A 26812-nucleotide genomic window follows, 5' to 3' on the forward strand; every position below is an offset into this window, starting at 1 on the left:
TTATTAATTGCTTATTTTTATTTTTTTTATTGTACAACATGGTGAGTTAAAACTGATGACTAAGTCTTAAAGAGAAATGCTGTCCTTGATGAATTTTTTTTTACAATAAAGATTTGATTAGAAGAACGTATTTTTGGGTGCTGTTGATCAAAAAAGTGACACAGAAATGTCTAAATATATCTCCTCCAGGTATTTAAAATATTGGACTCAAGGCGGGAAAAGCTTTGCAATGGCTGCCTGAGTGATGAAGGGTTAACATCTGAAGATTTTTACTGCCATTCCACATAACTGGTCACCAGGGCAGGAAGTGAGGGGAAATTCTGCATAATGGCATCCAGATAGCAGTAAAAACTGACAGATTCTAATCCTCCATCGCTGTATTTAACCACTTCCAGACCGCCTGGCGTCAATTGACGACGTCAGAATGTCTCCCCTGTGCGAATCGCCGTAGCTGTACGCCGATTCAAGGGGCGTACGCCACCCCAGAGACACGCGCCCCCGCCAATTCACTGAGCAGCCTGTGCCCGGCAGCGCGATTGCTCCCGACAGCAGGAACGTGTGTGTGTTGGTATGTTAAAAACAAGATGCTACACAAGCCACATGCTACAAGCGATGTTCACATTTCTGTGCACAGCAACAAGCGACGGCGTGTCTTCCCATCACTCGTACACCGGTGACACTAAAATTGTGGTACAAAGAGGGAAAAATCACAGCTCCAGCTGCTCTACTTTTGTGGTAAAAAATGAACACCAGACTTGGTTTTAAAATAAGCATGTATATTTGTTGAAAAAAAAATAACACAACTCAAATACAACCAAAACAAAATTCTATATATACACACATTTCTCATAGTAGAGAAAGATTGTTCTCCCTGGAGTCCGGGGCTCAGTCTGCCCAGCACAGCCCGATCAGTTCATCATGATAAATTTGGATTTGCAGTGAACTAAAAACAGAAAAATTTAAAGAAATAGAGGATTCAGACATAATGACAACATGCTTTTGTAATTAAAATGATCACCTATTTCCTAGTGCTTACCAGTAAGATTCCATTTTCACAGTCCATAGTGCAGTCTCTAAACTATTAATTTCCCTTCCTCCCAGGTTTTAGATGTACATTTTTACCTTCCAACAAACCCAAACACCCGTCCTCCAAAATGGCCACCAAAGCAGCAGACACTTCCTGTTCATAGTTAACTCTGCATTTGCTCTGGTGGTGGCGGGAGCTATAACTATCATGTGCTTATTGCCAAATAGCCATCAGCTTCCAGGAATGAAGACTATGGCTATGGTGGACCTGAAGTGTCCTTTTTTTAGGACACCATCCAGCACACGTTCCACCTGTATTTAGAGTGATACATGTTCCAGCAGCCTCTCTCACCCTTCCCCAGTGACAGTAAGCGGGCATCTTCTATTGCTATACAAGAAAACTGTAAATGGCAAGTCTGAGGTCTTTTCACATTAGCATTCCCTCGGTTTAGCTTTTTTTCTAAATACAGGAGACGTTATTTTGGAAGTAAAAACGATTTTATGCCTCCAAGATCACCTTTTCCCTGCACCTAAGGCCCAATTCCGCATAGGGTTGCATTTGAAAATACAGTATGTATATGCAAATATATCTACATTTTATAAGAAATTTGAATGTTATCCTTTAGAAGTTGATCTCCCTGCCCCACCAATTCACTATTTATCTGGCCACACTCCACACAGATCTTTGCTGTGGGGAAGGATGCCACGGGTGAAAACTTAATGTAAAAGTACACCTATCCTTTCAGCCGACAAACTTTTTTTTTGGGGGAAAAACAAAAAAAGGACAGAATGCAGTTTCCTACCTATGAATTCTGTTACAGGATCGTGTTCTCCCTCTGCCTTGATAGTGCCGGCGATGCTTTCATTTTCTAGGATTGGGAGGAAAAGCTGCACAAAGTCAGAGGTGTAAGGGGGAGCGATGACATCTAGGACCTGCAGAGAGAGAGAGGAGGACATGATGACACAGATCTTTTGTGGGTTCCAGAAGCCATGTAGGGTGCAGCAGCTTTCTTCTGTCGCTCCCAGCTGTCACATTGGCAGATTGTACTGGGAAGCCTGTCTCTAAAGGAAGCCACACGTATTCCAATAATAAATCTGAGCATCATTTGCTACAATGAAACCAAGTGAGGATGAGAACTCACAAAACACTACTACACTGGGATGGCCAATTATCACTCACAAATGTTATGCCTTCCACCTTGCATAGAGAATAAAAGTGCAGCACTACCTTGCATACTCTATCACTGCTGGGCTGTGGTTTTCTACAGATCTGGGGCTCTCCAAGATCAACAACAATATGGCCAAGGTCAGAGAGGCCTTAGATCAAGCCATCTCCAGGAGAGGCTTAATGCAACTAAAACAAAAGAATAAAACTGTCTTTTGTTTGTATGAGCCTATAGATTGCTCAGACAGGGTTAAGAAATCAGTTGACTTTAAAAGGGGTTGTAAAGACAGAAGGTTTTTCATCTTAAAGCATTCTATGCATCAAGATAAAAAGCCTTCTGTGTGCAGCAGCCCCCCTTAATACTTACCTGAGCCCCATCTAGATCCAGCGATGTTGTAGGAGTGTCTTGACTGCCAGGTACTCCCCTCATTGGCTGAGACAGCAGCACAGCGCCATTCAGTCGGCTGCTGTCAGCCAATCAGGAGAGAAAGGTGGGCAGGTCCATGTCTGAATGGACACACAGAGCTGTGGCTCGGCTCAGGTGCCCCTGCTGTGGGGGCACTCAACTTGAGGGAGGGGCCAGGACCACCGAAGAGAGGAGGATCTGGGCTGCTCTGTGCAAATCCACTACATATACTTCCCTGCTCTAACATGTTTGTTACTTTGAAATATAGATAGATAGATATTTAAAAAAAAAAAAAAAAACACACACACAACTTTACAGGTGACTTTAGGTGTCAGTTATAGCTCACACAGTGATTTATGGAATCCCCTATATGAAAGCACAAACTGGACCACTACTGTCACATGCTGCTCCATCCATACCCAGTGCAGCAAGTCCCCTACATACAAACAAGTTCCGTTCTAGGAGCTTGTTCATATGTCCAACATCGATCAGCACCTGTAGACAATGGCTGTGAGCGCGGATCAGTGTGTTCTGGTGGTTGGGGAGCTGGGGAGTCCCCCTGTCAGAATACAATAGTATTGCATTGGTACGGTGATCTGTCAGGTTTTTTTTCCACTCCGTCTGCTGGGTTGAACTGAAAAAAAACCTGAAAGATCGCCATACCATACTCCACCGCCTTCCCCATCTTTACATGAATGAACATGTGAACACAAGTTGAACGTTCGTTTATAAGAGACTTCTTGGACTTACCTCTGTGACAAAATATCTTATAAGTGAGATGTCCGTGTCCATCTTCTCCAGACACCTGCGCATGTAAGTGACCACTGGAAGTACATAACCTCGACTCAGCAGGTGGACCATCCTGTCCAGCAAAGTCTTCTTCAGCTCCATCTAAGGATGAAACGGGACAAGAAGGCGAGATTGATTTTCCAAATTGACCTCCAGAAGACCTAACAGTCTGCTTTTTCAAACGCAAACAATGCTCTTAAATGAAATGTTTACAGATCAGATTTTCCCTGCAATGTACAGAGGTGCTCAGCAGAATCATTTATTTTTAAGGTCCATACTATGTACACACATGATGATTTTAGTGTAATGTGGAAGTACTACCCAGAAGGCCTTCTCTAAATTCATCTACAATAAAACCACTTTACATCAGCCATTTGCCGAAAAGTTGTAATGCCTAGAAAAAAGAAGGACCTCAATAGGGGACAGGTTGGCATTACAATGCTGCTTGGCGTAGCTGTACATGGAGGCATTTATACCTCATTGCCAGAGCTGATGCACACACAGGACCGGGAGGTGGGAGATATGCTTGGAAGGCTGTTGTGCAAGCTTGGAAGGTAATACTTCCCCCTCCAGCATCGTATCCGCAGTCAGTGTTATGTAGGAGGGTGGCTTAGGGGGGGGTTGTATCAGATTTTTATCATAGTCGAGCTCCACTTTAACATTCAATGGTTCAGTGACTGGACAAATGTATGTTCCCGGGCACCTACCTGCTCCATGACATCCAGCTGTGAGTGCTCAGTCTCAAAGAGTTTTATAAGAAGCTGCAGGACCTGCGCATGCAACAGCTGGTGGCATGTGCTGATCTGAAAGACAACAAGCAACTTAGAAATATTAAATCCGTATTATAGCAAGAGTTTATAGATATGGGTTCCTCCCATCAGAATAGCACCGAATCCGGACATGTATTATCCTATAAAAAGGGATGTATTTCTAGTGCACCCGTCACAACTACACGAGGTTCAGAACATACCTCGTCCAGTAAGGCCAGGTGCACAGGGGTGTGATCTGTCTGTAGCTGGAAGTAGCGAGGTTCCGACACGGTCCAGTCCACCCACTTTAAAACGCCCATCGCCACAACAGGGAACCTAGCGTGGTAGAACAGGAAAGTAAATGGTGAAACCGTGTCCCACAATAATGACATCATCACTTTCTGCCATCTAGGCAAAGAAACCTCAGCTAGCCTGCATTCCACAACAATGATTTCATCACCTTCTTATCCCACTACATACCTGATACACTGATACAGTGTGCTGAGCTCTGCCACCAGTTCCGAGGCCGCCTTGTTCTCATTGCAGCACAGATTGTGGACGGTCTCTATTGCTTTGGAGGTGGACTTCAGCTCATCCTTGTTTATATTCACCCTTTTGTTCTTTAGGACAACAAACAAGAGACAGAATTATCTGTATGGCAAAGGATGACTTATAGCTCATATTTGCCTTTCTCCCGATCCCAACATACACAAGAGCAGACATATGCAACACAGAGCTCCTTTATCCATAATGTATAAAGTCCAGGAATGTGGCTTTGCAGTGCTGGGGTAGTGAGCTCAACTCCCATTAGGGAATATCCAGAGCCAACAAATACTTGCAGTGTTAATGAATTACCCAACCACAGTCCTAATATATATGTGTGCACATTTATCAACTTACATCCAAACTGAGGTCTGTGGCAGGACCATTAAACAAAACCCTTCTATGAAGGGAAGGATTCTGTCTCTCTAAAGCCCAAAATAATTGTCAATACACTCAAAATAAATGAACAAAAATAAAAACACATTTAGAACTGGTGACACAACGCACCTTCTTCCAGGTCTCCACCACACCGGCTGCATATGCCAGTATGTGGATGTACTTGTGTTTGTGGTCCTGGTTTATCTTGGCACCTGGTTTAAAGAGCGACTGCATGAAAAGGTCCAGGAAAGCCGGAACACGGATCTGCAAAGGAAAAAATCAAAAGTAGGCAACGCAATTCTCAATCTTATTTAGGTTTAAAATTAGGGATCGACCAATATCGTTCTTTCGATACCGATATTCCGGCCACCTTCACTTGCCGATAGCTGATATTTTTTTGCCGATATTTTGTACATTTTAAAAACAAAAAAAATTATTACACTGTCATTTAAAAAAAAAAAATATGTTTTTTAATCACCGTTATTGCTGTCACAAGGAATGTAAACAGTGACAGTAATAGGCAGCGACAGGTACTCTTTATGGAAAGATCGGGGGGTCTATAAGACCCCAAACCCCTCCTTTGCACTTCAAAGTAATCAAATAGTCAAGATCAGCGTTTTTTAAATACTTTCTTTTAAAACTGGTGCCAGTAATCCTGACATCAATGACATAAATTCCGGATTACTAGATCCAAGACCTGAACGAAGCATCAGCTTTGTTCGGGTCTTCGGCCAGCCGGCGGACATGCCAGCTGGTTGCTCAGGCCTCCCAGTGGACAGAAGAGACCGGACGAGCGGCGGGGGATATCCCCTCCCGCTGTAGGCAACAACAACTGAGCCGCATCGGTTGTTATTACAATAAAGCCGACCGTCCGCGCTAAAGAACTGCAGGCATCACCCTGGTAAAACCCCTTGAAGTAATATTGGAAAATGGAGAGACTCCCCCTGACGGGACTTTAATGGCCCAATCAGCAATATAGTGGTAGAAAAATAAGAAGTATAAAAATATACAAAATGTATTTAAAAAAAAAAAAAAGAAAAAAAAAAAAATCAAAGTGGCTGATAACATCAAAAGTCAACATGTATACGGACATAGGAACATAACTTGGTCCCAGAACTACCGTGATTAAATCACCAAGGCAGATCAAATGTCATCAGGGTAGGTCTGGAACCACCTTTTGAGCTTTTATGTTCCTATGTCCTTATATATGTTGACTTTTGATGTCATCAGCCACTTTTTTTGTTTTAAAAAGCACTTTTTCTATGCATCTCATTAACAAAATATTTATTGCTGTACACTACACGTGTCCCCCCCCCCCCCCCCCCAATTTCTCACCAGCTCCACAGGGGGGGCATCCATGCTTGTGAACATCTTATACAGCACAGTGATGTCTGCAGGGTTCAATGCTCCTTTGGATAACATAGCTCCGAGTGCTTGGCATGCTCGAGGATAGGCAGCTGCTGTACCCAGAGCAAGGGTGATCTGGCTGGCATCATGACCTCTGAAGGGCAAAAACTACATGTAAAACATCAACAATAAATTTAATATAACCATATTTAAATACACCAAGGCTCGAATCGAAAATTCGGGCTGAAGTCAGACCTGAGAAGGTGAACCAGGATGCACAGGACCCCTGCTGGGAGCCACATCAACATTAGGTGTGAACAAGCTTCTATCTGTTGATGTACAGAATTGTGATGCCTTGACACTGAAGAACCGACTTTGTCCCTCCTCTTAAAGAATGGGTCTCCGAAAATAACTACCGTATTTATCGCGGTATAACGCGCTCCCGCATATACCGCGCACCCCTAAAGTTGTCCCGAATCCTGTGAGAAAAAAGTTTTTTTGTACTTAGTTTTGGTGTCTTGCACGACGTCCATCGGCGGCCTCGTCGGGTCCGGCGTCCTTCTGCGGCTTCGGGTGTCCTCTTCGTCGGGTCCGGCGTCCTTCTGCGGCTTCGGGTGTCCTCTTCGTCGGGTCCGGCGTCCTTCTGCGGCGTCCTCCCCGCGCCGAGTTTGAATACTGCGCCGACATATACAGAGCGCAGTACACTCGTGTATTGCCGGCAATGCTCGGCAACTCTCGCGCTGACTTCCTGTACGTCCAGGATGTGAGCGCGGAAGGAGCCGAGACTGCCCGACTATACCCGAGTGTACTGCGCTAGGTATATGTCGGCGCAGTATTCAAAACTCGGCGCGGGAAAGCGGGTATCGGCATATACCGCGCACCCACGATTTTGCCCTGATTTTCAGGGCAAAAAAGTGCGCGGTATACGCCGATAAATTTACATCGAATGGAGAAACCGACGACTTTACTATATAATACATTAGAACAATAGAGCTCTACTTGGAATATCTGGATTACTAAATTCATTCGCTCTGACCGATTTAGAAACCTTCTATAACACTGCCATTGAATGTTTAGATCGAAAATGGGGGACACTCCCCTCTTAGCAGCTAGTCTGTTCCATCCATCCCAATTTCACCCCCTCTTCCCCCCTCCATACTTACTCCCTACCTTGTCTTGTCTTTGCTTTACCAGTCTTCTTTACTCAGGATGACATTGTCTACTCACCCCCCTTACTCACACAGACTAAACACACAGGCCCAGATTCTCGTAGATCGGCGTATCTTTGTGCGGGCGTAACGTATCCCATTTACCTTATGCCTCCGCAACTTAGGACAGGCAAGTGCAGTATTCTCAAAGCACTTGCTCCGTAAGTTGCGGCGGCGTAGCGTAAATAGGCCAGCGTAAGCCCGCCTAATTCAAATTTGGAAGATGTGGGTGTGTGTTATGTAAATGTTATGTGACCCCCACGTAAATGACGCTTTTTACGAACGGCGCATGCGCCGTCCGTGGACATATCCCAGTGTGCATTGCTCCAAAGTACGCCACAAGGACATATTGGTTCCGACGTGAACATAAATGACATCCATTCACGGACGACTTACGCAAACGTCGTAAAATTTTCAAAATTAGCCGTGGGAACGACGTCCATACTTAACATTGGTACGCCGCATGTACGCCTCATATAGCAGGGGTAACTTTACGCCGGGAACGGCGTATCTGTACTGCGTCGGCCGGGCGTACGTTCGGGAATTCGCGTATCTAGCTGATTTACATATTTCTAGGCGTAAATCAGCATACACGCCCCTAGCGGCCAGCGTAAATATGCAGTTAAGAACCGACGGCGTAACTGACTTACGCCGGTCGCATCTAATAGAAATCTATGCGTAACTGATTCTAAGAAGATACGACGGCTCAGACTCAGAGATACGACGGCTCAGACTCAGAGATACGACAGCGTATCTGGAGATACGCCGTCGTATCTCCTTTGAGAATTTGGCCCACACTTTACAAAGCAATAGTCCCACGAATTCGGACACCTCCGGGTCGAGGTTTAGCTCCATGAATGATTACATGCCCATCCTCTGTATCTTATCTGTGTTTTGTATCCAAGTGCTCATTTAAGATGCACAGATGAAATAGTTATATTACTTTTTTAATCTTCAGATATCTTGAACTTATTGGCTACTACACGCTAGCAGAATGATACCAAGTACCTAGGTTCTGTACTTTCAAACAGATCACAACATTTTCTCTCTGGATACAATTGCCCCCCAGGGCAGAAAGCCATTTTACCTAAAGAATATTAGAGAGAAAAAGATCCAACGAGAATATCTATCCCTATGTTCGGGTGCAGTTTTATCATACAGTCCAAGATATTCAAAGTCTTACTTTTCGTGAGCAAATCTTTGCACCTCCTGAGCGATTCTGCGCATGGCGGATCCCCCCTGTTCCTCCTGGGCCAATATGGACATGATTGCTTGGGCAAACAAATAGGTGTGCTCTCCATGGCAAACCATTTTCTGAAAATAAAAAGAAGTGAAATGTAGCTTGCCAGAAAGCTCTGACAGGTAGGCACTAAACTGGAGCCCATGAATGCAATGGAAGTCCAGAGAGATTTAGAACTCTGAGAGGAGACGACTCAATGAAATCTGACAGCCGTCACGGAAATAAGTGATAATGATACACAAGATACCCAAAGTGCAGAACAGAGGAAAGGAATTGAATCCCTTTTCAGCCTCCTTCCTATACCAACTAGTAGAACAAGGCTGATAAGAGACATAAAACAGACAACAGATGAGAATGCTCTATTACTCTTTACAATAATGAACTTGCTGCACACACATAAAAAGACATTAGAACAACATGATTGGGAAGAGATGGCTCAGCATGGAGAAAATAATGGTAGACATACAGCAAACTCTGGCAAGTTCTTCTCAAGGTTCTCCTCCCCTCCATCCAAGATGGTGGCCAGCGAGGTTCGAAGCACCCTGGAGAACACCTCAAGCTGTTGGCAAGCTGTGGAGACGCTGGTGATTTCTGCCTGATATCCGGCATCTGAGATGAGCTGGAAGAGAGAGACAATTCAGCAATTAGCTGTAGAACTCTGTAGTGAAACAAAACTGGCCACACAAGATGAAAAAAAAAAGTTATACGTTGATTTGAATTTTAATGGAGTGAAGTATTTGACCCCTTCGCAAAACATGACTTGGTGGCAAAACCCTTGTTGGTAATCACAGAGGTCAGACGTTTCTTGTAGTTGCCCACCAGGTTTGCACACATCTCAGGAGGGGTTTTGTCCCACTCCTCTTTGCAAATCCTCTCCAAGTCATTAAGGTTTTGAGGTTGACATTTGGAAACTCAAAACTTCATCTCCCTCCACATATTTTCTATGGGATTAAGGTCTGGAGACTGGCTAGGCCACACTAGGGCCCTATTGTGCTTCTTCTTGAGCCACTCCTTTTTTTCCTTGGCCGTGTGTTTTGGGTCATTGTCATGTTGGAATACCCATCCACAACCCATTTTCAGAGCCCTGGATGAGGGAAGGAGATCACCCAAGATTTGATGGTACATGGCCCCGGCGTAGTGTGTTACCAATTGTTTTCTTGGTGACTATGGTCCCAGCTGCCTTGAGATAATTTACGAGATTCTCCCGTGTAGTTCTGGGCCGATTCCTCACCGTTCTCATGATCATTGAAACTCCACAAGGTGAGATCCTGCATGGAGCCCCAGACCGAGGGAGATCGACACAAATGTTGTGTTTCCTCTTTTTGCAAATAATCGTGCCAACTGTTGTCACCCTCTCCCCAAGCTGCTTGGCGAAGGTCTTGTAGCCCATTCCAGCCTTGTGTAGGTCTACAATCTTCTCCCTGACATCCTTGGACAGCTCTTTGGTCCTGTCCATGGTGGAGAGATTGGAATCTGATTGATTTCTTCTGTGGACAGGTGTATTTTATAAAAGGCAACAAGCTGAGATTAGGCGCACTCCCTTGAGCCCTGGTTCACACTGGGCTGCGGGAGTGAAGCCGTGCGAGTTCAGCTGAACTCGCACGATTTCAATCCCAATGGCAGTCCCGATTTCGGCCGCGATTTAAGAGACATCTGTGCAGGTTTCTGCACAGATGTCTATGTAAATCGCGGCCCGAAATCGCAAAAAGTAGTACAGGAACTACTTTTTGAAATCGGTGCAGCGCCGCAGATGCGGCGTCGCACCGATTAGGACAGTGTCATTGCCGACAATTGGCGGCATTTGAGATGCGATTTCACATGTGAAATCGCATCTCAAATCGAAGGAAATCGTACCCAGTGTGAACCTGGGCTTAAGAATGCTCCTAATCTCAGCTGGTTACCTGTATAGAAGACACCTGGAAGGCAGAAATATTGCTGATTGATAGGGGGAATAAATACTTATTTCACTCATTAAAATGCAAATCAATTTATAACTTTTTTTTTTAAATGCATTTTTCTGGATATTTTTTCTGTCAAATCACTGTTAAAATAAATCTACCATAAAAAATATAGACTAATCATTTGTCAGTGGGCAAAACATACCAAATCTGCAGGGGATCAAATACTTTTTTTCCCCCTCACTGTATGTCTGCAGTCTCAGACCATCTCCTGTATCATGTCAGCTAGAGGTGCATCAAATGAAAAATGTTGCCAACACTATTAGCAATATGTTTAAGTAAGAGGAGATTGCAGACATGATACAGGAGATGGTTAGAGACTGCAGACTGACTTTTTCTTGGGCTTTTCTTGCACTAAAAAGGTGCCAATAATGGCCAACAATAAAATTCATATTAATTTAAATTGAGGATATTAAAATAATAATTATATTTTCGGTACCAAAATTTTCATTCAGTGCCCCCTAATAAAAAGCCTGCCTGTCAGTGGATTTTACAAGTTCTGGGGCAGATCCACATAGATCTGCACCGACGCAGCGTATCTGAGATACGCTACGCCGCCGTAACTTACCTGGCTTTGAATCCTGAAAGAATTTGCGCCGTAAGTTACGGCGGCGTAGTGTATCTCTCGCGGCGTAAGGGCGCGGAATTCAAATGCGGCAAGTAGGGGCGCGTTTCATTTAAATGAAGCGCGTCCCCGCGCCGAACGAACTGCGTATGCGCCGTCCCTAAAATGTTCCGTGCATTGCGCTAAATGACGTCGCAAGGACGTCATTGGTTTTGACGTGAACGTAAATGGCGTCCAGCCCCATTCACGGACGACTTACGCAAACTAAATACAATTTTTAAAATTCGACGCGGGAACGACGGCCATACTTAACATTGCGTACGCCACCAGATAGGAGCTTTAACCATACGCCGAAAAAAGCCGAACGGAAACGACATAAAAAGAATGCGACGGCCGCTCGTGGATCGTCGGAAATAGCTAATTTGCATACTCGACGCGGAATACGACGGGAACTCCACCCAGCGGACGCCGAAGAATTGCATCTAAGATCCAAAGGCATACGAAGACGTACGCCTGTCGGATCTAACCCAGATGCCGTCGTATCTTGTTTTGAGGATTCAAACCAAAGATACGACGCAGGAATTTTGAAAGTACACCGGCGTATCACTAGATACGCCGGCGTACTTTCTTTGTGGATCTGCCCCTCTGAGTTTACCATCACCAACATTGGTGAACCCTAATCAGCCGTAATCATCTCCCCCCTAATAAGTTATTTTTCTGCTGACAAAATGTAAACTACACAACACAATATTGGGGTAAAGCATTGTTAATGGATAGATGGGACTCATGGGACTCTCACCTTTACAGTGAAGTTCAGCATCAGACAGTCCGGGTGAGCCTCCGCCAGCTTGTAGAAAAGGTCTCGCCATGTTGTGTGTGCGATCATCTGCTCCAACCAAGCCGGAGTCTACAAATCAAAATAAGTGTGACTTCTATGACCCCATAAAGCAGGGATCCTCAAACTACGGCCCTCCAGCTGTTGTAGAACTACATATCCCATGAGGCATTGTAACACACTGACATTCACAGACATGACTAGGCATGATGGGAATTGTAGTTGCTGAACAACTGGAGGGCCGTAGTTTGAAGACCCCTGCCATAAAGGGCCAGCATTGCTGAACAGCAACAATCAGGGAATGTGAAGGATATCATCCAAGTGAGAGCTTAGAGCTACTTTGGCCTCCATACGAGAGACCGCTAATTGCTTTACTTATCACCAAAATATCCCTTTTAGGTCACCAGTGAAGAAAGGAAAAACAAAAAGATAATCTAAATGGCTGCCACTGGGATAAAGAACTATATTAAAAAGGATGCCCATTATAGTCAATAAGGAATTATCTTTCATCATTCGGTTTGCTTCAAAGCAGAAATCAAGCAAAGCCCCCGGGGTTGGCTATTCTTATGGAGCCAAGGAGGACTTACATTCACAACGATCCCACTTCTTAGACGTGCAATAATGAATACACTTTTATTTTGTCCAGTGCGGGGTAGGTATATAACATTGGCTGGGTTTTACTGCTAACCAGGGCTTTATTAGAGCAGGGATCCTCAAACTACGATCCTCCAGCTGTTACGGAACTACACATCCCATGAGGCATTGTAAAACTCTGACATTCACAGACATAACTAGGCATGATGGGAATTGTAGTTCCTGAACATCTGGAGGGCCGTAGTTTGAAGACCCCTGTATTAGAGAGATTTTCCCCTCACTTCATGTACTCATGGCAACAACCATACTAAGACTGAGGGAAAATTCACAGCAGCAACAACCAAAACATTTTTTGCTTTTTTTTCCCCCTCAAGGAAAGTAGAACCCCTATAGGGCTTTAATGACCTTACAAAGTTCAGCCTACCCAGATTACATAGGTCGTTGGGAGTCAGATTTGCAAATTAGACTCACGAATAAGCAAAAGGATAAAAGTTATACAACTTTCTTATAGGTCTGCTACTTCTTCCAGAATAGAAGAGGTTAATTATGGCATAATGCCCCAGTCCAACTTCTTGCCATGTAGAAGTCAAATTCGCCCCTGTGTTGGAGAGAGTGGAGGCCGAGCAATGCATGGTCATTGTGCTGCCCCAATAGGGGCATAGAAAATGAGATGCATAGCCTCAGTTAATATTAGTATTGTTATATAGATAGAGTTTATATAGTGTGGTTTGCCTAACTATTTTCTCATAGCTAAAACTATGTGTTATCCTATGCTGCCATCTAGTGGCCCTTTGTTGCAATGCACATGTTTTTTCTGTGATTCTTTGAGTTACGACATATTTTCAGTGTATGTATGCCCCTCCCTGCTTCCTGTGTGGAGTACTTCCTGTGTCATCGCCTCAGCTAGCAAACCACATGTAACAAGGACACTCATGTAATCTGCACAGTACGTAGGAAAGGCATCATCTTTTGACCGCACAATACTATCACCATTCATCTGCTGTTCCTGTTATCTGCTGTAACCCCTGAAGTTAAAGAATAAACACCTCTTTTGAATGAATTGGTATTGACGAGTTCAGCTGTCTGACAAGGATTGTCCGCAGTGAGTATATCTGCTTATTCAGGCCAGGCATAGAGGTCTCAGCAAGGGATATATCGCTATCACAACAATCGGAGTCAGAACAGTCATATATGGTGGTCTTGCCCTGTGATATGGCCGTTTTGGGGGAGGAGGTGGCAGACATATTTTCTCTGATACAGAGAAAGACTTCCTGTTTGGCAAAACCAGTGTCACCATAACAGGAAGTGTGGAGAGATCCATCTAAAAGAGCTCCAGTTGAAGTAAACACCTAATATGGGTTGTGATCCCTCTCCATGCATTCCAAAAGTAAAATACTTTGATATTTGTCGGAGAGTTTGCTGCAGGTGTGGGAATGTGCATGTATATAAGGGTGTTTAACGCATGCAATGTTGTGGGACTATGATGGGTTTTCAGAAAAGCTCGGACATACAGTAAAGTAAAATCTCTGTGACTGTTACCTCTCCTTCCTCTGTGAAGATGGAATCTGCTTTACGTGGATCAAAGTGTTTAATGAGCAGACTTTTCAGATGGTTCTCCACCGTTTCCTGCACCTGCACCGGCTCCACGCCTGTAAAACAAAACCTGTAAGCGGTTGATAAAACTACATGTACCAGCATTCTAACTTCCAGCTTTAACTCCTGTATATAAAGCCTCATAACTCCATATAACAAAATCTGCCCCATTATATGCTGTATGATTTCTGATGTCACAAGCCACATTCTGCATTAACAGACCTGACTGGATCAGCCATTCGGCTAACAAATTCACTGTCTGCGCCACAGCGGTGTAATTCTCTGACAGCAGCTGTATGACGTGCTCTGGGTTGCCGCCGGCCTGGAAATACCTGGAGGCACAAAACATGGAGAATGGACAGTTTACAACTAGGTTTAGAATTGGAAACAAATCTGTACATTGCACTAACATTCGATTATGGCTTTGTAAAGAGTCAGAGGTGCTATAGATATCATTATCAGCCTTTATGGGAGCCCCAGAACTTGGGGTGCTCTATAAATAATGACTTCAGCTAGGAAGCCTATGATTTGTCCCATCAGCTTCTGCTTCGTATATCTTACTACAGGCCAGCAGAAGTGGACCTTTCAGCAACATTTTCTGCATCAAATTTCTTCGCCAACAATATCATTTTGATACTGCAACTTTATCAATAAAAATTAGGGATGCTCTGATGGCAATACCAAGCATTTTCATAAGAATCAGTACTCGTGAAAATACTCCCGATACCGAAAGAGTTTGCACTGCGATTTGTGTCAATACACAATGAATGGGCGCAAATTGCACTGCAAAGAATTGCACGCAATATGAACAGGAATGCGGTGCTGAGGGAGAGAATATGAATCCAGTGGGCCGTTTAATAAAAATGTTTTCAACTCACGTTAAGTATATTAAAAGAATGATTGCTGCGCTGCTAATATGGTAGACGTGTGTACATCATTACTGACATGATATAGTGAACAATAATACACATCACAAGAAAAGTGCTTATGTGCTAATAAATACAAAAGTGAAATAGTGCACAGAAAAATATAAAGTCCATATAGCTATGGTTTGCTAGATGTTGATTAAACGTGACAAATCTTCATATAAGCACCGAGTTGTGTTCAAAAGAAAATCCACACTGAGTGAAAAGCAGCTGATTGAAGCACCTCCACCTTAGGTAAAATTTCCTGCTTACCGAACACCAATTAATAAATCGCATGTAGTACTGATAGGTAACCTCCGTTCCCCAGCTAGGGTCTTCCACACCAGATGAAAACAATTGGTAGTCCTTAGCCAGAACGCACTCATGCGTTACACCCAGAGGTAAAAACAAGAAGGGCAAACATAGAGTAGTACTGCTAACACAGCGATTTATTGAAAAAATAAAATTTATGCACTCACATATCCAAAATAGTAAGTTGGCGTGTGTTTAAAATGTAAAGCCGGCCGGCTTGTATAATCCGCTCGTTCCTTCCGGATAGTCGCGGGCAAACAATGATGACGTCAGCACGCCGTTCCTCCCTACGCCGTTTCGTCAGTAGAATGACATCTTCCAGGGGCACGAGCGGCGTGCTGACTCGCCACTATTTATGTGCATTCAATGTCGATCGGACCGCCCAGACTTGACTTCCGGGGATCGTGGACACAAATCCGCCATTTTTGATGAGGGATCCTATACCTAATAGAATATATCCCAACTACAATTGGGTGATGATACTGGCAATAATTCCCAAAGCTGAATTAGATCAAACTATGTGGCAGCTAATCACTTATGGCTAAAATATACAAAGAAGTAAAATGTCTTACGGTCATTCACATTAATCAGATTAATCAGACATAAATTATGTGCCGCAGACATTTCAACATTAAAAAATACCTAAATTAAAGGTATAACTTAATATGAGGGCACATTCAACTTGAACTTGATACAGGTGCACGCACTTATTAAGGTGCAGATCCCATATCTATTGTTGGTTGACAGTGTGACATCATGAATATAAAATATAAAATCAAATCATGAATCGAATCATGACTATCTATATATAAAATAAAAGTCGAATCTAAGGAGGACCCATATTAATGAATCCACCTATGGTCCGATTGTATACCCTTCAAAATTGTCCGATCATAGCTGGGGAACGGAGCTGGGGAACGGAGGTTACCTATCAGTACTACATGCGATTTATTAATTGGTGTTCGGTAAGCAGGAAATTTTACCTAAGGTGGAGGTGCTTCAATCAGCTGCTTTTCACTCAGTGTGGATTTTCTTTTGAACACAACTCGGTGCTTATATGAAGATTTGTCACGTTTAATCAACATCTAGCAAACCATAGCTATATGGACTTTATATTTTTCTGTGCACTATTTCACTTTTGTATTTATTAGCACATAAGCACTTTTCTTGTGATGTGTATTATTGTTCACTATATCATGTCAGTAATGATGTACACACGTCTACCATATTAGCAGCGCAGCAATCATTCTTTTAATTTGTATCATTTGTTCATCTAACATTTTTTGCTGCAGCAGCTATACACTAATAGATTTTGACATCACGTCATTATTTATTATATCTATAGACCTGCGCTGAATTTTCACATACATTGCACATTATTTAGATACCACTTACAGCAGCGGTCTTACACTACTTAAGGTAGAGTTTATATATTATATATAATTAATAGTTTGGAATTACATTTGCATATTTTTTCTTTACATAGATTTCGATTATTAGGGTTGGCACTCATTTTTATCACATTTAACTATGGATGTTTTTGAATACCGAGCTGCCAAAAGAGTTAATACTGATGGAGTATTCCAGATGTATCAAGAAGGAGATTTGAGTGGTCTGTTTGTCAGACTGAAAAATCTGACCATTGCTGAGATACATACCCAATGGGATGTAGCCTTCTTGGAAACTTATATCAAGTTAAGTATGGTCCCAAGAAGCCTGAGATGGCAGGTGAGCCCCCAAAAGGGTGACCTAGACCTCCAGGAATGGTTCAGATATTTTAATGAAGCAGGGGTAAATTTTTTGGAATTTCTGGTTACGAGGAAAAATACCAAGCTCACTAAATTAGATAATGAAATTAAAACGTTAAAGGAAACTATGTCATCTCATAAGGAGAGCGATGAATATAAGGATAGATCCTCTAACCTTTTAAAAATTTTAGATAGAGAAGAAAAGGAACAGAAAATAAAGAAAAAGAAAAAGTATAATAGAGATTTCAGTGACTACCAATCGAGTCTAGTTTTTGAATGGCAGAAGAAACTGGCTGCTGAGGAACAATCTGAATCAAACTCCCGAATGGAAGCTATTATGCAGGGTGAGGAGACCCCAATCACAAGGGTCACTCTCCCACAAACCCCGAGGGTTAATAAAGATCTAGGCAAGACTCCTAAAAAGAAAAAGATTGCCAAAAAGGTAAATAAGACTCCATATACACTTCCAAATAAAACAGCTGGTACTTTTCCCAATAATTACCATCAAGAACACAACTCGGGTTGGGTCAAACCATCTCATGGTAAATATGTGGGTAACACAGAACGTAATGGAAGTACTTATTACCAGGGCCAACATCACCATTATAGTGACTCCCCAAGGAGAGAAAGAGGCAATGCAAGAAATGGTGCTGAAGGCCATTATTATGGCCCCAATCAGGGACCTACAAGTCACCATGGTATTCGTCACCATACAGGTAGAGGTGGAGACGACTATGATGATGACAGTGACACAGATGTGAGAAACCAATTTTATCCATTAAGAGATAGAGATGGACCACGCAATACCAATCAATTAGACTATGAAAGGGCTAACCAGATTCAGGAACTTTATAGGCTAGGCCCCTCAAGAGATTTCCCTTTAGACCAACTAGGCACTCGTACCAACGATCAATGGGGTTTTCCCAGGGTCAATCACGGTGTGAAAAGACCAGTAGAAAACAAAGAGGGTGCAGAGGGGGGAGGCGAACAAGACCCAAAGAAACAAAGGATGTAGGGGATTTGGGCATTTATAATTTGAGTTCCCACACTTTGACACAACCGGAACTGTCATTGTTGGATAGAGGACTCAAATTTGCCCCCCCCAAAAAAATGAATAAATTTTCCACGTATATGGACGTTCATCGTTATATACGGAAAATTAACATCAAGCGATATTTCGCTGGCCTCCCTAATCAAGATAGAGTTATAACTCAACATTCCTCTATCCATTCAGGGTTGGCTAACGCATCCACATGGAACCCTCCAGGGACGCTGGCACCATCCCTTAGGGTCTTTAGGGATGTGGTACTCAGGGATTTGGAAACCATCAAGGTAACCAATCATAAAATGGACCAACAATTAATTAAGGGTCTTGACTCCCTATGTAATAATAGCCAATTGGTCATCCGCCCAGCGGACAAGGGAGGAGGCATTGTTGTCATGGACCGTTCGAACTATATCGAAGGTACCATGAAATTGGTTGATGACCGAAATACCTATTCACTCCTTAGGGGTAACCCAGTGAATCTATACCAAAATGAATTGGAGGTGTTAATTAAGAAAGGCTTTGATCTAGGTATACTAAGTGAGAAAGAACGGGAATTTCTTATTCCTAGGGCACCTAGAACCCCAATTCTCTACTGTTTGCCAAAGATCCATAAAAGTCTTACTTGCCCCCCTGGACGCCCGATAGTCAGTGGCATAGACTCGGTTACGTCCAGGGTGGGCAAGTATATTGACCATTTCCTACAACCCTTGGTCCAACAGATGCCATCATATTTGAAAGACACCAAGCAGGTTATCAATATGCTGTCTCAGATTCAGCCTAGTGATGATACCTGGCTGGTGACGGCTGATGTAAGTTCATTATATACCATTATTCCACATAAGTTGGGTATATCAGCTGTCAAATACTATCTAGATGCTCTCTCTGATGTACCTCAAGTACAGAGAGATTATTTGATTGAACTTTTGGAATACGCTGCCGGACACAATTATTTCTGGTTCAATCAAAATTACTACCAGCAAATTAGAGGTGTCGCCATGGGCGCAAAATATGCGCCGAGTCTTGCCAACTTATTCATGGCTAAATGGGAGGAGGATGTCGTCTATAAGGACCGGAACCCACACATTCTGTTGTGGGCGAGGTATATCGACGACATCCTCCTCCTATGGAATGGCACTGGGCCCCAACTTGATGAGTTTATAGGTTCCCTAAATAACAACAATAGGGGGATCCATCTCGTTCATGAGATGGATAAAGAAACAATCAACTTTCTTGACCTTACCATCAATAAGAAGGAAGGTAGTTTTCAAACAAAAACATACTTCAAGAAGACTGACAGGAACTCCTTCATTCCGGTGGGGAGTTGCCACCATAAAAACTGGCTCAATTCTGTACCCAAGAGCCAATTCATCAGAATGAGGAGGAACTGCACGTCTCTTGAAGATTACCAAACTCAATCTGAAGTCCTTAAAATTAGACTAGTTGAGAAGGGTTATGAACCTAGTGACTTAGATACTGTAAGGAAAGAGGTTGCTGATATTGACCGCTCTAAACTTTTAGATTCCTCTATTAGGTCACGCAGGGAGGGCCCCATTATACCATTTGTTACCAGTTATTCTACCCAACATTACCTTATCAAGAAGATTATTAAAAAGCATTGGCATTTGCTGGGTAGTGACAGGTTAATTAGCACTTTTCTCCCTGCTAACCCCCAGATTGTATTCAGAGGTGTCCCCTCACTAAGGGACAAAATATCACCTAATGTTGTTGATCCACCCACGAAAAAGGTCTCTTTTTTTCAGAGGGGTATCTCGGGATACCATCAATGTCGCAGATGTCAAATCTGCACATTAAATAAAGTTGCATCTAAAAAAACTCTGAAGTTTGTGTCAACTAGCACGTTGAGAGAGCACACCATCGAACCATTCATCACCTGCAGCTCAACGGGTGTGGTCTATTTGCTGCAGTGCCCTTGTGGGCTGCAGTATATAGGCCGAACCAAGAGGTCCATGCAGGTTAGATTGGGAGAACATGTAACCAATATACGATCAGGGTTCCCAAATCACTCAGTATCGCATCATTACGATTTGTGTCACAATAGGAATCCTGAGGGAACGTTATTCCTGGGCATAGATAAATATGATGCCCATTGGAGAGGTGGTTCTCTTGTAAGAGAACTTTCTAGGCTAGAAATGGCCTGGATACACCGTGTCCGCACATATACCCCATATGGATTAAATATAGACGTTGATGTCAACGCTTTTATTGACAATAGTTAGGCCATTTCGGAATAGGAATGCATAATATCATCTTTTGAAATATATGCTGTGAACCTGACTTGACATCCGGGGTATCAGGACTTCCCTATGGATACATTTCCTTTTGTAGTATTTTCTTTTTACCTTTTTTTCTTTTTCTAATTTACCATTTTTCTGTTCCTAGCAGTACACCATATGTGTGCCAGTATGGCTCTATTTTGATATATTGCTAATTTGCGAATTTTTTAATAATTTTTTAAAATTTTGGAAAATTTCCTTCATAGTTCCGATCGTTTTCCTGCCATATATGATCGGACAATTTTGAAGGGTATACAATCGGACCATAGGTGGATTCATTAATATGGGTCCTCCTTAGATTCGACTTTTATTTTATATATAGATAGTCATGATTCGATTCATGATTTGATTTTATATTTTATATTCATGATGTCACACTGTCAACCAACAATAGATATGGGATCTGCACCTTAATAAGTGCGTGCACCTGTATCAAGTTCAAGTTGAATGTGCCCTCATATTAAGTTATACCTTTAATTTAGGTATTTTTTAATGTTGAAATGTCTGCGGCACATAATTTATGTCTGATTAATCTGATTAATGTGAATGACCGTAAGACATTTTACTTCTTTGTATATTTTAGCCATAAGTGATTAGCTGCCACATAGTTTGATCTAATTCAGCTTTGGGAATTATTGCCAGTATCATCACCCAATTGTAGTTGGGATATATTCTATTAGGTATAGGATCCCTCATCAAAAATGGCGGATTTGTGTCCACGATCCCCGGAAGTCAAGTCTGGGCGGTCCGATCGACATTGAATGCACATAAATAGTGGCGAGTCAGCACGCCGCTCGTGCCCCTGGAAGATGTCATTCTACTGACGAAACGGCGTAGGGAGGAACGGCGTGCTGACGTCATCATTGTTTGCCCGCGACTATCCGGAAGGAACGAGCGGATTATACAAGCCGGCCGGCTTTACATTTTAAACACACGCCAACTTACTATTTTGGATATGTGAGTGCATAAATTTTATTTTTTCAATAAATCGCTGTGTTAGCAGTACTACTCTATGTTTGCCCTTCTTGTTTTTACCTCTGGGTGTAACGCATGAGTGCGTTCTGGCTAAGGACTACCAATTGTTTTCATCTGGTGTGGAAGACCCTAGCTGGGGAACGGAGGTTACCTATCAGTACTACATGCGATTTATTAATTGGTGTTCGGTAAGCAGGAAATTTTACCTAAGGTGGAGGTGCTTCAATCAGCTGCTTTTCACTCAGTGTGGATTTTCTTTTGAACACAACTCGGTGCTTATATGAAGATTTGTCACGTTTAATCAACATCTAGCAAACCATAGCTATATGGACTTTATATTTTTCTGTGCACTATTTCACTTTTGTATTTATTAGCACATAAGCACTTTTCTTGTGATGTGTATTATTGTTCACTATATCATGTCAGTAATGATGTACACACGTCTACCATATTAGCAGCGCAGCAATCATTCTTTTAATTTGTATCATTTGTTCATCTAACATTTTTTGCTGCAGCAGCTATACACTAATAGATTTTGACATCACGTCATTATTTATTATATCTATAGACCTGCGCTGAATTTTCACATACATTGCACGTTAAGTATATATCTGGTGTCCCGTTTCTGCCGATGATAGCAAACCACGGCAAGCTGACATCACTTCCGCCCTATACCCACAGTGGTCCCCGGAACTTCTCCTCCGGCGGCCATGATTTTCTGTCATCAGCGGATATGAGAAACTAAGCAGATTTTGCATTTGACCAGATATGTACTTAAAGGGATTTTAAAGCACCCCCCTTTTTACTCACCTGAGCCGGTCTGTCCAGCACAGAGAACGAGCGCTCCAGCCATTGCCTCGGGTCCCGATTGGATAGATTGATAGCAGCGCAGCCATTGGCTCCCGCTGCTGTCAATAAAATTTCCAATGATGCGGGTGCTGGAGGGAGAGCCCCGAATCTTGCTGTCTGTGTCAATAGATCGAGCAGCAGGACACAGGAGCGTGCCCACACTAGTGCCCCGAGGGAGAGCACTTCTCCAACGGGGCACTCAAGAAGAGGCGGAGCGCCGTTGAGGGACCCCAGAAGAGGAGGATCAGCGCCACTCTGTGCAAATCCAACTGCACAGAGGCAGCAAGTAGAACATGTTTGTTATTTTTAAAAAAAAGTTTCGCTATCCTTTAATGCAACTTATATATTTTTTTTAAACTGCCCACTAGATGGCGCTTCCCTTTTCATTTATACACACAACCGGTGGGGGAAATTGCATGCGATTATATACAATGCGATTTGCGCCCATTTATTTTGTATTGATGCAAATCACACCACAAAGTATCGCTACTCAGTATCAGTGAGTACTTGACGGAAAGTATAGGTACTCGCCGATTAAAAAAAAAAAAAAAACACAGTATTGGTGCAGCCCTTATAAAAATCAGTCAGTGTTAATGGGGGGGGGGGGGTTCCTTTTGCAGTGCTATTGTGTTCTGCTGGTGAGGGGGGGTACGGGGAGCCTTCCCTGTAAGCACAACACAATTACTATGGCTATGGAATACGGCTATGGCCATAAAGGCTGAATGTACTGAATTGGATCAATGGATTAACTTCAGTACAACTAGCCCACATATACATGGATGGAATCTAGGCTGGTCCCTTCTGAGCTGGCTGAGATTCGATCCATCTATGGCCAGCTTAACTTTGTAGCCAGTTACTAACAAAGTGAGAGGCTACAACAGGGGCTGATCTGTGTCAGATGTTTTAGGAGCACGACCAAGAAATGCACCAAGATTTACATGATTGTGTCATCTGAGTCCAGGAAGTAGATGGTGACCCTGAATGATGTCTGAAAAAAGAAGGCTTCACCCTTCTGGGGAGAAAAGCAGATGATGGCATTGGTGTCGGCAGAGTGCTGTCATCTCTGTGAGAGGTAATAAATACCTGGAAGTGTTACGTTTGTATATTACTTAGCCTGCACCCGGCATAAGTACACACATTGGATGCTAGGGCCATACGAATGGAAAAACACAGGCTCACCACCAATATTTAGGTCTAGGTGGTAGCACTCCAAAGTGTTGACATCCTTGTTAAAGTTGCCATAACAGAACACGTGGGGTTCTGAGGATCCAGGGAGAGGGAAAAGTCTCTGAATATCCGGGGGGGGGGGGGGGGGTCTGAGAATCCATTGTGGGGAGAGGGGGGGGGTCTGAGTATCCATTGTGGGGAGAGGGGGTCTGAGGATCCATTGTGGGGAGAGGGGGGGGGGTCTGAGGATCCATTGTGGGGAGAGGGGGGGGGTCTGAGGATCCATTGTGGGGAGATGTCTGAGGATCCATTGTGGGGAGAGGGGGGGGGGGGTCTGAGGATCCATTGTGGGGAGAGGGGGGAAGGGGGCTCTGATGATCCAGGGGGGGGGGGAAGGGGGCTCTGAAGATCCAATGTGGGGAGAGGGGGGGCTCTGAAGATCCAATGTGGGGAGAAGGGGGCTCTGAAGATCCAGGGAGGGGGGGGGGAGGGGGCTCCGATGATCCATTGTGGAGAGAAGGAGGCTCTGAAGATCCAATGTGAGGAGAAGGGGGCACTGATGATCCAATGTGGGGGGAAGGGGGCTCTGATGATCCAATGTGGGGGGAAGGGGGCTCTGATGATCCAGGGATGGGGGGGGGAAGGGGGCTCTGCTGATCCATTGTGGAGAGAAGGGGGCTCTGATGATCCAGGGATGGGGGGGGAAGGGGGCTCTGCTGATCCATTGTGGAGAGAAGGGGGCTCTGATGATCCAATGTGGGGAGAAGGGGGCTCTGAAAATCCAGGTAGGGGGGAAGGGGGCTCTGATGATCCAATGTGGAGAGAAGGAGGCTCTGAAGGCTACTAAAAAGGTACAGGGCCCAATGGGTGACTTTCTATAGTGTACATCTGTGCAGGTTCATGTGACCTCAGCTGCACTGACCTCTTCAGGGAGTTAAAGATGGCGGGTTCCATGATGTAGTCACGACTTCCCAATTTCTCCAGACATTCCTGCTGCACCTCGGCATCATCCTCCCCTTCTGTATACTCTTCATCCTGCCAGCACAGGGATCATTAAAGTGCAACTCTTTCCAGCATTGCTAGGATATCAAATAGTCACATGACACCATTTCCCAGCATTCCACACTCCTAACCACCAGCTACAAGGGCACTAATTGGGCAGCTCTATCACTTTAATTGGAACCCATCTGTTATTGGCAGTACTGAACTCACAGCCGCAGTATATAAATGTACCGCGGTAGACAGGTGGTTTAAGTGTTAAACACGCTGGGCCGGATTCAGATACCTAAGCGTATCTGTCCGGCCCGCATAACGTATCTCCGATACGTTACGCCGCTCTAACTTTGGGTGCGAGTTCTTTATTCAGAAAGAACTTGCGCCCTTAGTTACGGCGGCGTAACGTATGTGTTGCGGCGTAAGGCCTCGTAATTCAAATGGGAATGTAGGGGGCGCGTTTTATTTAAATGTGTGTTGACCCCGCGTTATTTACATTTTATTTGAATGGCGCATGCGCCGTCTGTAAAATATCCCAGTGTGCATTGCTCTAAATGACGTCGCAAGGACGTCATTGCTTTCGACGTGAACGTAAATTACGTCCAGCCGTATTCGCGAACGACTTACGCAAACGACGTAAAAATTCAAAACTCGGCGCGGGAACGATGGCCATACTTAACATAGGATACGCCGCACATACCCCTCATATAGCAGGGGTAACTATACGCCAGAAAAAGCCGAACGCAAACGACATAAAAAAAAAGCGCCTGCCGGTCGTTCGTTTCTGAATCGGCGTATATCCTAATTTGCATATTCCTCGCGTAAAACATACGGAGGCGCCACCTAGCGGCCGGCCTGAAATTGCAGCCTAAGATCCGACGGTGTAAGACACTTACACCTGTCGGATCTTAGGGAGATCTATGCGTAACTGATTCTCTGAATCAGGCGCATAGATACGACGGCCGGACTCAGAGATACGCCGTCGTATCTTCTTTCTGAATCCGACCTGCTGTATTTAAAGCGGACCTTTGGTCATTTTTCCATCTATTAAATCTTCTGCCCTTGTTGTTGTTTTATCTTTGGATAGTAAAAGATTTTTCTTCTGCCAGTAAATCCCTTATACAGTCCACTTCCTCTTTCTTTTCTGGTCGTTAGCTTAGGATTATGACATCATGTACAGCTCTCTCTCTCATGAGAGTTTGCCAGGAAGGGGGGGGGGGTGGTGTTAGTCATAAGGGGACCAATGAGAGCTTCAGGGCTCCAGAGCTGGAGGTGTGTGTCTGTGTAAAACCAGGAAGGGGGGGGGGATATGTACTGTGGGGCGCTTTGAGAGTAGAGAAGACTAGCACATGTCCTCTAGTCTCCTAAAGCACCCCCCCCCCATGTGTGTATCTTTGTTACCAGCCCCCCTACCCCTCCACAGACCTCAGATCATCAGTGCAGCCCCCCCCTCCCCCTCCTGTCTGTGTACATTGGATGAGCTGTGCTGCGGGTTCCTCTGTGATCGGTATCCTTCTGTCAGTGGGGTGAGAGGTGTTGTCATGTGTGGGGAGCTCAGGCCCGTCATAGACCTGGGCCTTGTCGGCCAAGACACAGCTCTGGCTGGAGCGCTTGTCAGGATAAGAGATCGGTTCATGTGAGTGATAGCATGAGAACCTGCAGGATGTGACCCCCAGGAGGTTGCCATTGCAGATCTCCCCCTCCCTGGATATCAATACTCAGGTAAGAGAATAGGACTTTCACTTGCTGCATGCTTGCTCCAGGTCTGTGACTCAGAGAAGCCAGGCAGATGGCATTCCCAGGGAGCCAGCAATGGAAGCCCACGTTCTGCTTGTGACAGGTGCACTTTATAGTCAGGGTATAACCTGCAATACAAAGCTGTGTGTGGAGGAGACTCAGACATTCAGTGCTGGGACTTGTGGTTCCCCCTCGGGGGACGGGACTTACCGCTCCTCTCTCCTCCCAGTCTCCCACAATGCCCCCTCCGCCCATGAAATAATCTCCTTCCATCCTCCCAGATGTGGGGGGTCCCCCGGGCAGCCTCCGAGCTCCTTCCCTTGATGTTTCCGGGCACCCAGAGATGACGTCCCCGCGCACCGGAAATACGCACTCCCCCTGAAGTTTC

At 44.1% G+C, this 26812-nt stretch overlaps 1 protein-coding gene across 1 annotated transcript; it reads right to left on the reverse strand.

Moving 5' to 3' along the window:
* On the reverse strand, positions 1-26812 carry NELFCD (negative elongation factor complex member C/D). Its single transcript, XM_040329709.1, has 15 exons — positions 26635-26812; positions 24617-24729; positions 14619-14728; positions 14343-14452; positions 12174-12281; positions 9318-9470; positions 8795-8925; positions 6392-6557; positions 5186-5320; positions 4616-4755; positions 4357-4471; positions 4094-4189; positions 3348-3488; positions 1830-1959; positions 1-943 (listed from the first exon to the last, which is right to left on the reverse strand). Exons 1-15 carry the CDS (start codon positions 26695-26697, stop codon positions 909-911), a joined length of 1746 nt encoding a protein of 581 aa, XP_040185643.1. The 5' UTR covers positions 26698-26812; the 3' UTR covers positions 1-908.

The sequence above is a fragment of the Rana temporaria genome, chromosome 12 (assembly GCF_905171775.1).
Source record: "Rana temporaria chromosome 12, aRanTem1.1, whole genome shotgun sequence".
Taxonomy (NCBI): Eukaryota; Metazoa; Chordata; class Amphibia; order Anura; family Ranidae; genus Rana; species Rana temporaria.